The sequence below is a fragment of the Sinocyclocheilus grahami genome, unplaced genomic scaffold, assembly GCF_001515645.1.
Source record: "Sinocyclocheilus grahami isolate Dianchi unplaced genomic scaffold, SAMN03320097.WGS_v1.1 scaffold287.1, whole genome shotgun sequence".
In the NCBI taxonomy this organism is placed as follows: Eukaryota; Metazoa; Chordata; class Actinopteri; order Cypriniformes; family Cyprinidae; genus Sinocyclocheilus; species Sinocyclocheilus grahami.
Window position 1 is genome coordinate 932,500 of NW_015505466.1, and position 11,545 is coordinate 944,044.

Sequence of the window (11,545 nt, forward strand, 5' to 3'; positions counted from 1 at the left end):
GCGAACGGAACAGGGAGTTAGAGAGAAAATACAACATAAACTTAATGGTAACATAAAATACCATAACATATCATTTTACTTGTATTTTTGGCACCATGCTGGATAACCAAGTTGTTCTCACCTGGTTTTATTTTACAGCCCAGCTTTTACATTTGACATCAATTAGCAATCAAACACATTATTGCTAAATTATTTTGTAGTAAAAGAAACTTGTACCACTTAAAAAAAAATGTGTCATGGGCATGTTATTTCAACATAATTTCATAATTTTGTGTTATTCGGTACCGCAGTATCAAAATACTGTGACATCTGATACATCACTGATTTATATTTTGTGGACCAATCTAGTAACTTTTCTCAGAAGAGCCACATAGGCTGTATATTACGATTGCTTTATTATGATTAGGATAACAGCCATTGTTTATTTTCTAATAGTTATCGAGGCTAAAATCTTGCTCTAGAAACACCCCACATGTGGAAGTAATGTAGTAACTCTACTATGACCGACTGGCGCAGACGCAACCAGGCATGTCCAGCTGTTTGGCACATACTGTAGTATTATGAGAATATACATATTAACTAGAGGGGCGGGACACGAGAGGGGGACTGTCGCTGACGCAACTCAGAGGGCGTGGCCTGTATTCTGGCGTTCCTGCCATTGAGAGGATTCAGTGTGCGGTGACTCGGACGGAGTCGGCTTTACTGTCGGGAAACGAGCTCAATCATTAAGTTAAAGTCTTTTTTTTTTTAAAACACTCAATTAGCGTGTTGAAATTTATCTTACCTCTGGATGTTACTTCGCCAAATACGCGTCGTATGAGGTGTGTTTTACAGCGGTTGTGGTGAGTGGATTTGTTGGAGAGCTGCGTAAACTGGAGTTACGGGAAGCGAAGGAGATTTTCTCGGCCCTGGTTTTCATGAACGGACCCCTTACAACTTACTAAAGTTCGCAGATATACTTCAGCTGCGCTCTATTTTCACCATTCCCCGGTAGGTATGCTTGTTTTATGAAATATGCAGCGTATTTAGGATTGGTATGTATTGTAATGTTGAGATTATGGGAGGTTTAATAAGGTCGCTTTACTGTGTCGATTGTTCCAGCACAGCGTGTCCCAACTGGCTCTACGCGCTCACTTCACATTATTGACTCTGGCGATTTATTTTCTACCGCAACCGTGCGTTTTAGCGTCGTAATTGAAGATATAATCTTTCTAAAATGATTTTGCGTATACGTCAATGTATTTCGCTCTAATAATAATGTTATATTATTTAAGGCTAACGTTAGCAAATATGCTAACCCCGACCACGCAAGATTAATATAAATCTATAAATAAAGGCGTCTCCGATTAACGCCACAGGCCATGAGATTACAGCCAGTTCAATTTTGTTGTATCTATGGTGAGTGATTTGTATCTGATTTGATTGTGGTTTTCAGTCTTAATGATGCACTTTAATTGTCTTTTTATTTAAACAATTCACACTGGGTTAGTTTATGCCTGGCTAAATTGTTTACGTTTGATCTTAAAATAGCGCCGATTATTAATCGTAATCTGTTACGTGAAACTCAATCGAGAGTTTTGCACGGTCAGCATTGCGACTCTTTGGAGTTTCTTCTGCGCCATTTGTTCTTTTATTTGCACTTGTCCAAAAAGTGTGTATCTGCATTTGTGTATTGTGTTGTGATGCTTTCTGAGTCAGTTTGTCCGTTTTTTTTTAGGCATGTGGTGTTTACAATTTTGAAAGAAGTTTGTTTCATGACTTAGAAAGAAAAATAAGCATTCCATCAATCCTTTCAAAATACTATAGTATAAAATGTAGCTAAAAATATCAAGCATTTACTCTAAAGCTGCAGCATATTTATAACCTATTGTTGTTTATACTATTAAGCTACTACAGAAAATAAACAGCTGCACACTTAATTTTTGTTGTTATTTGTTGGATTATTTGTTTTTGAGCACATAATGTACAACAATTACAATGTTTCCCCATGGAATTTGAGTCTGTGTGTAGTGTGGCGTGTGTAAAATGGCTTCTCTTCTGTGTTTCAGGTTCGAGTTACTCTGTGAGATTCACAGGATAAGGCCTCACACAGATGGGAAGAGTGTGTATAAAGCACCTTGAAGGTGCACCCAATCATTGGACTATTAGTTTTACGTAATCCACTCATCCTTAGAGAATACAGTGTGTATGATGTTAATAAAGGCTTAAAGTCATAGGGAGAAAAAACAACAACTTTTTTTTACTCTTGCCTCACATCCAAATATTGGTTCAAAGAACCTTTGTAAATGATCATTATCATTTTTGTGACACCAAAAGTTTGAGACGACACCATCAAAATGAGTGCAGAAGGATATCAGTACAGAGCGCTGTATGACTATAAGAAAGAGAGGGAGGAGGATATTGACCTGCATGTAGGGGACATTCTTACAGTCAATAAAGGTGCACTACTCACAGTTGGTTACACTGAGGGGATGGAGGAGAGACCAGATGAAATCGGATGGCTGCCTGGCTTTAATGAAACTACTCAGGAAAAGGGGGACTTTCCTGGTACGTACGTGGAGTTCATCGGCAAGAAAAAGATTTCTCCACCAACTCCCAAACCAAGACCCCAAAGGCCTTTACCGGTGGCCCCAGGGCCCTCAAGGCCAGACTCGGACTCTGAGCAAAGTGAGTGAGCTGTTTTTTGTTTTTTCATGAATTTTATTTTCAGCACTTTTTTAACCACATTGAGTTCTCAGGAAATGTTGCTAACTGGGTTTAATCCTGCATTGGCTGCATAAGCACCCCAACTTGGTGCACTATGATCCGAATGAGCTTGAGAATTCAAAATATTTATGTCTCAAACCCTCTACCTGTTTACCATTTTGAGCTGCTGTTTAGATAGTTACTTAATTCCACAGAAGCTGTCTATAGTTAACCTTTAGATTAATATTTGATCACCAGAGTTGACCTTAACCAGTGGTCACAAATCAGGTCTTCTTTTATTTAGAGTATAAAAATTGTCATCAACCATTTTAGCTCGGTTTCTTTGGATCTCAGGGTGCATAATTTTAACATTCTCTTTCCTCTTAACTAGATCCATTCACGTTGATGCCAAACCCACGTGCCTCTCTCAAAATACCCACTCACCACTTTTTCCATTTTCGTGATTAGTGACCAGATTTTACACCACCATTTCATCAAGAGATTGGATTTATAGCTGCAGCACACAAATGTCCCCTGAATATTTAAGGCTGTTTTAGGTTTGCACTGGGCTATGGTTCGTAATTGCAAACATGGCAGGAAGCCCAGATCTGGATGAAGGCCTGCACACAGTAGTTTGTAATTGTCTAGCATGGCTGCATCTTTCGCACAGCCACAGTATGAGCATTTAGAGCCCCCTATGGCTCCTTTAACATATCACCCAGATCTCTTAATCTGTAGTTTTGGTTTACGCTGTCCTCGTGTGCCAACTGTTACATTTCTATTCTAGTGATGTGACCAGCCATGTCTAAAAAGGCTTCATCTGTATATTTATTGTACATGATACAATACAGATTCTAAGGGAGTTATCATGCTTGAACTTTTGCGGACCCAAATCCATTTGACGAGTTTCCATTTGATTTGTTTGAGTTTAGTTTGTGTGGAAATGTTTGTCAACAGTCAGTATCTTTGCTCTTCCATTTGGCGATGCTAATGGTAGAGAAAGTATTTACATTTTAAACAAAGTGTGTTTAATTTAACTAGGGCTGTGCAAAAAAATCAATGCGATTTTCATGCGCATCTCGTCAGTAAAGCCGCTCCTGTGATTAGTAGTAAATCTCCAGCACGTGCTTTCAGATGGAGCGGCATTTACTACACAGAGCCGTAGTTCACTGACAAGCTACACAAAATCGCGTTTTAATCGGCAATGAATAGCCTGCGATTTTGAACGCGATTTTGTCTGAAAGCACGTGCTGGAGATTTACTACTAATCACCAGAAGCGACTTTACTGATGAGATGCACATGAAAATCGCATTTGATTTTCTGCCCAGCCCTAAATTTAACCCAGTTTCCCATACACAGTCAGTATTTTTTTTTTTCTTGTTTGCCTCGGTTGTCATGGTGACGACTAAGTTAGATGTTATTTTCAGGTTATCAGGTTATGGAACATAGATCGTAAGTGAGATATGCCACTCAGAATCATTGCTGTTGAAAAGCAGTGGCAAACTTGTTTGCTACTTCCTTGTCCTATGTGGTTTGATGCATAAAAACATGAACACATACCTTTTTTTGATCTTTGATGAGAGCTATTTTTGTTTGACGAAACTCACCTAACTTTTCCCGGAGGTCACGATTGCTTAAGCAGCATGACTGTGACTAAAGTGACACTATGGCCTCTTTCTGTTCTGAATGACTATTCCGATTTGTGTCCATGTTAAAGGAAGGGAGAGGTATAGAGAACGGAGTTTTGCGGAATGTAAACCAGAAGCAGATCTGGATGATGGCCAGAGCTCTTGGCATTATGCTTCTCACACAGTAGAAACAGGACTCAAACCCTGATCACCCACACCACCACTAAAACCACATAAAATTCCAGACAAATGTCCAGCTATAAAGCCTAAGCACTTTTGACTTGGCTGTGACAATTTAAAGGACTGAAACCTGAGGCTGTTTTTTTACACTGTACACTTTTAGGTAGATGATTTTAGTCTTACTAGAAAATCTCTGGTTTTTCTTCCTCATTTGAAATGACCAACTTATACTTTTTTTTTTCTTGAATTTCCCTTAGTCAGTCTATTTGCATTAGTGTTGCATAAAGAATCAGTGCAGAGAGAAGTGAAATGCCAGAAAATGATTCTCAGTATTGATGCTTGAGGTATTTCTCATTGTGACTAATGTTATTTCTGGTGAAACTCCAGAGCCAACTGAGCTCTGGAGAATTTTTTTTTCTCCTTTTTCTTTAAAACTAAAAAAAAATAGCCAAATAGAAATTGTGGTTTCCACAACATAAAAATGGTAATAACGGGAAAACGTCACAAAGACTTGCAGCATTATAATAGACTAGACCAGTGGTTCCCAACTAGGGATGGGTATTGTTAAGGTTTTAACGGTATTACTACTCTTAACGATACTGCTTATCGGTTCGGTACTTTAACGGTATTCTTATCGGTACTTTTTGTTTTAAATATATATATGACCAATTAAGAGCTGAATTAACATTGCTTTATATTCTGAAATGTAAAATAAACATTTAATGAAATTAATATAAAATATCAATTTGTAAATACTCTCCAAGCCGGCCATTTTGACATTTTTGTGTGTATTTGATCGATTGGACATGCACCCGAAGCTCAAAGTGTCATTTGTTTGGCCGTTTTGGAGCACGCCGCGCGCGCACATTTCAGCCTGAGGAACAGCGTCTCTTGTGCGGATTGTGCTTTCAACGTTTTACTATCAATCATGTCCCGCAATTTAGCAACAGTAAAGTCGGCATTTTACAACAATCACGGATTGAGCTGATTCTGACGTTAAGTTTGGGTTTTAGGGAGGAACGAATGTGCACCGCTGTGAAGGGAAAGAAGTTGCGCAAGACGAAACGCAGCTAGTTTTTAATAGCTTTACCTCATGTCTTTTGTATAATCCTTAGAAGCCAAAATCGAAATAAAACAAATAAAATGAGCTTAATAAAACAGCCACAGATCTAAAGTGTAAGCAGATGTTTGAATGTTTAGTTCTCTCTTCTATCATAATTAAACAGGGCTTTCATGTTGCGCGTGCTGAAGCTCCTCCGCGTGGGCGCGATCTCGCTTCTGAATTGCGAATAGCAAAAATGCATCATAGACAAATGTTTGAAAAGCAGCTGGCGAATCTGGTGAGATAGAATTTGCAAGATAATGTGTATATATAGCAATAATAAATGTATGTGTGTTTTATTAATTTCTCCAGTACTGATAGCAGAACCGTTAACGTCAGAGTTTATCGATACTCCGGTCATTTATAATTTAGCCCCGGTACCGATTAAATACCGAGTTTCGGTACCCATCCCTATTCCCAACCCTGATCCTGGAGGCACCCTAACACTGCACATTTTGTATGTCTCCTTTCTCTGACACACAAATTTCAGGTCTTGGAGTCTCTACTAATGAACTGATGACCAGAAGCATGTGTGTTTGATTAAGGAGACATGCAAAACGTGCAGTGTTGGGGTGCCTCCAGGACCAGGGTTGGGAACCACTGGACTAGACTGTGTTTAAATGAGTGATAGGAACCATTGCATCTTGACTCCCAGAAACTGCTGTTAAATGTTCTTTTCAGGTCCAAAAGCTGTACAAGTCAGCTTAGTCCCCAAAACATATACAAGTCTCATAATTTTCAGTGGAAAACCCGTAAATTGACATTCCCAGAATTTTTTGCGTGACAGCCCACATTTAAGTTTCATTATTTTTGTGTTACCCTGATGGTACGGTAAAGTTCTGGCAACCCCCCCCCCCCCCCCCCTCTATACTGTGTACAGTACAGTTAAACAGCAGTACTGGGATCAGTGTGATTGTATTGTGTATTTAAGGCACCTAGGTTTCACTTCTCATTGCCTTGCTGTGTTTCAGATTTATTAGCTGCCACTGAATGGTCTTTCAGATTTTTCTTATTCTCTCTCCGCCCTAGCTCTCTTATTTCTACATCTTCCTCTTTGAATTTTTGGATTATTCTTCTGGGGTCAGACCTGACGAAGGGGATTAAGGGGGAGTGTTCAGCTTGGGGCCTCTAGCTCTCTCTGTCTCTCTCTCTCTCGCTCTCTGTTTGAGCCGCAGGGGCTCGCTGCAGAGAACAGCAGATGTGGAATTCCAGTCCAGTCCGTTCCGGCTCCCAGGCTTTTTTATAACACTAACATGCTCCTTTCTGCGGGCCTCTGGAATGGAGTGAGAGGATCCGTATGTGCCCAGCCCAGATTTTGCACAATTCTTGTTTTATTTCTTAACCCATTCTTGCTAACTGCATTTTGGGTCCACAAAATGTATTGCTCTGTTTTTCCTTCACTTGGGTTCCAAGTTGGATGTTTTTTTTTCTGTACGTGACTTCGAACAGGGAATGACATCTTTTATGGCTTTAACTTCTTCTATTCTATGGAAATTAGAGTTCCCCTCTATCCGCAACTGTTCTGTTTTATTGCATGGAGAATGATGGTGCTGAGCTGGTAAACATATGGCATGAGTTCTTGACCATTTTTATTAATGTAATATTGCAGTGATTATTATAAATGATTCATCCATGCACAGCATTATTTTTTATTTAAAGAATTCATATGCCCTCATAATAAAATTCGAAGTAACTTCCCCTCCCTTTTTCTCTGATAACATATGGTGCATAGGTGGGACAACCTGTCACTCACATGAGATCGCAGAAATAGCAAACGACAACAATCAAATGATCAAATCAATTCTTGAAGGACCAAATTAAATCTGCCCTACTTTTTTCTCATTCAAGAAGCCGTTTCACTCAGATATGCCTCACAATAGGAAGACGATTACAACTTCTGTTTCATATCAACTTGTATAGCGGAAAGAATTTTTTTTTTTTTCAATGGCCAATATGTAATTCAATAATAAATATGAGGAAATTACTAAATAAATAAGAGCTGCAATGGTTACAAAAGTGGACTAGTCATCCAAAAACTTAATAGTGATTTGATAATATTTTTCTTTTAGCGGTGACACTTTTAGCAGTGCTTTAGTTAGCTTGCTGTGTTTAAAGCTGTTAGATGGTTTCCATTATTAAATTTAATTAATTTAACTAATTTAATATTCCTTCTGAATGTTTGAGTGTCCCATCAGAAGCGTTATGTTTAAGACTTGAGAAGTTAAAACGACAATAAAAATAAAAAAAAGATTATCTACAGCATGCTTTAGAAATAAAACGTTCAGTAAGGCCACTAAATGTTCTTTGTTCCGGTATTCTGGAGTTCAGGATTCTCTGTTTCCATGGCTAATAAAATAGATGTGATCAAACTTTGTGCGTGGTTGGACCAAAACTGGTTAGTACATACAAGTCCATGCAAGGCCCACATTCCTGTGCTTGATGAGATATGGCAGTCTTTTAGCATGCGAGTTTGCAAAGGTGATGCTGTGCTCCGATGTTATCTCATTATTTGTTATTTTAATTATATCTCTTGTCTTATTTACAGGTCTCTTGTAGTTGTTGTGCAGTTCATGTGCATTTGTTTAAAGAATGCAGGACATCACAAATTTTGCAGGACAAAAAAAAATTTTATAATTAAAATTTACATACTGTGAGAAAGTACATGTGAAAACTGCCAAGGAGAGCTGTGGCAGTTAACTGAAAGTGTGAGCTAGTTGGGGGAAGGCATTGCTGGTGTTTGAGATAATGTGCTGCTCTCCTTTTTGGGGCCTCTTCAGTTCTCGATTGATCATCTGCTGCATGGAGCAGCTCTTTGAGGGAGAATTGATGCTGGGTTTTGTAAAGAATGTGCACTTTCCTCTAACTAAGCAGTAAACCAATACATATGGCAAGGTACCTAAAAAAGAATATATAAATAATATAAAAAATAATACATTTATTAATGTATTTTAGATACTTTTAAATATCTTTTTAGGTACCTTAAAACACAAGGATGGATAGATAGATAGATTATTATACATATTATTCTTTATTGAATATATATTACTATATTTAGCATTATAGTAATATAGTCATCAAAAGTATAAAGTGACAATGTATAAAAAAACATTTTTTTTTTTCTTTTTTACAAATTTAACCCTTTAAGCCCTGAGGGCATTTTTGCCTCACTGAAGTTCATGTTTTTTCTGAGTGACATACACAAAAATAATAACTCATAACTTGAAGACTATAGCAAGAAGAATCAAAAGGTTGGCCTACATGACCTAATTCTTTTCTATGTGTTATAGCTTTATGAGAGATATCTTTAGATCTGAGTGATGGCTTATGGTGAGTTTGGGCTCTTTTTAATTGGGAGAAATTTCTGCAAATAATGACATGTCGTTTTCTATGATATATGTAGCAGTACACTTCGGTTTAGAGGGACTGCTTAGCGCTCGTTAAGAGTTGATCAAAATAATTACATCAGTGTTTCCCCTGCCATTATGTTAGGGGGGCATTATATTGAAGGTCAAGTTAATTATATTTTCTCTATAGTGCCAGATCACAACAGAAGTCATTTAAAGTTACCTTTTCCGATAGAACAGGTCTATACCTTGTTCTTTTATTAGACAAGCTAAATAGCCTTCTTATGTTATTTATCTTATTTACACGACGGCATGTCATTTCGGTCTCTACGTTATGGTCGCACTCTCTGTATCACGCACAGCGGAGTTCCGCCCCGATGCGCACGCCCACACCCTAGGGGTGTTTGGTTCCAGGTTTTTCGGAGTCGACTCCGATTCCCGACTCCCACCATCGGAGTTGACGGAATCAGCTCCTCGACTCCATTTAGCGTGACTGTCCAAATTAGTCCAATTTTGCGGTGACATTACCTTTAAATGAGCTATCACCGTTGTTTGCTGTTGCCGACACTTCATTTCACAGAGGAAAAAGTCACGAAAAACAGCCGTGGTGGAATATTCTCTCAGAATTAAATAAAAAATAATATTCTTTAATGAATTCGTCACATAATGGTCAGGGGATGGTGTTAAATGCATAGTCTTAAATAGCATTGATATTAAAAAATAAATACAATAGGCCTAAATACAAAAATGCATACGAATGTAGGCCTATACTTACTGATTTGTTTATTCTTGTTTATTATGTGTCAGTTTTTAATGATTTAAGCTTAGTTTAATGATTGAATAGACTGTGGAAAACCTAATGTAGCCTATAGGCCAGGGATCCTCAAATCTGGCCCACGAGATCCACTTTCCTGCAGAGTTTAGCTCTAACCCTAATCAAACACACCTGAGCATGCTAATCAATGGCTTCAGGATCATTAGAAAACCACAGGTAGCTGAGTTTGATCAGGGTTGGAGCTAAACTCTGCAGCGCATTGGACCGCCAGGGTAAGATTTGAGGAACCCTGCTATAGGCTATTGACTGCATTAAACATAGGCTAACACAGACATCCCACCTCTCCCGGAAGCTCCGGGAGTCTCCCGCATATTAATAGTGGCTCCCTGACGCCCGCAAATCAGATACAATATCCCGGAAATCGTGGAGGCAAGGGAGAGTACAAGCAAGAGGAAAGAGCGCCACTTAAGCGAGAGAGAGACACATGTAGTGATATATATAACCATAACCGTAGCCAGCTATGAGATCACCATATGAGTGTCTGCATGTATAATTCAGTTTAGACAGTTTGCAAGATTGTTTAGCGTCCCGTGGTATGAACACGATCGCTGCGAAACGCTGGTGGAGTGAATGAATCTTGAGGGTGCGGCTGCAGCCTCCGCCATGTTGTAGGGCTGTGCGATTTGGGGGAAAATATCAAAAAAAAAATTTTACATATTGCGATTGCGATTTAATTTGCGATTTTAAATGTGCAAAGTCAAGCTTCAGCTCAATATTGTCAATAATGTGCAGCACAGTATGGGTATCATTACCCTGCTGAAAAAAACAATAGAAACCATCACAGAAATTCTTATAGTTTCCATTAAACCATTACAAAATTCCTTTTTGTTTTGGGCATTATTCCAATAGGAATTACTGTTGTTCTATTGGTTGCCATCTGCCAGATTACATCCCACCAATAGAATCCATCAAATAGACACCATTATAGTTTACATTAAAACCAATACAATTCCCATTATAACCCTGAAATCCATTACATTTGTTATTGTGTTTTGGGAGGGGTTCTGTTGTTTTTTTCTTCAGCAGGCAAGATTATAATGGCATAACTACTTTTACAGAATTAACTTAATTACTGAATTTCACAAAATATTTGTTTATTTTTTATAAATAAAGAACTGTATTTCTGAAGTTAATTATTAAAGTATTACATATGTTACATAGGCTGATTTATTCATTTTAAGTATTTGGGATTTTAAGAGCAAGTGGAAAATGTGCTGAATGTTTCATTTCATCCAAGTGAAATTAGCAAGCAGTTAGACTGAATTTACATTCGTTTTAAACGCGGAGCCAGGCGCGAGTCGACACAGGTTGCGCGCGTGCAAGACTTGCGGTGCGTAGCCGGGTGCGAGTATAAACGAGCGCGGCTCGGCTCGTCCGTGACGCGGGATTTGCACCGCGAGGGGCAGAGAGGAGCGAGTATGAGAAGCATTGACAGACACAGGCTGTGTGTGCGCTCTTCTGAATTGGGAATAGCGAACATGCATCAAACTTATTTCAAATTAATCTGTTGGGGAGATAAAATGTGTAAGATAACGTTCACGTACTAACAAAAACATCTAAGAATGTATCTTTTTTTCTCCAGTACTGAAAACAGAACCGATAAGGGAGCTTTTGATATGCGCTGTGACGCAACTCTTGCAGATTACCTTTTTTTGTTCGTTGTCTGTCATTTCGAAGCTTGTTGCATACGTTTTTCTTTAGTTTTAATTTGCCTAACTATCGATCTGACCCAGTAGACGCCATAATCCCACTCTGTCTCTCTCCCGCTTT

The 11,545-nt window shown here is 38.6% G+C and overlaps 1 protein-coding gene across 2 annotated transcripts in view; it reads left to right on the top strand.

The window, feature by feature from the left end:
• The first annotated feature begins 659 nt into the window (after positions 1 to 659).
• LOC107600587 (phosphatidylinositol 3-kinase regulatory subunit alpha) overlaps positions 660 to 11,545 on the top strand; it is a 29,197-nt gene continuing 18,311 nt past the window's right edge. For both annotated transcript variants that reach the window (XM_016292521.1, XM_016292522.1), the window contains exons 1-2: positions 660 to 990; positions 2,049 to 2,667. In XM_016292521.1, coding sequence (XP_016148007.1) covers positions 2,337 to 2,667 — 331 coding nt within the window. In that variant the 5' untranslated portion in view covers positions 660 to 990; positions 2,049 to 2,336. The remainder of the gene's footprint in view (positions 991 to 2,048; positions 2,668 to 11,545) is intronic.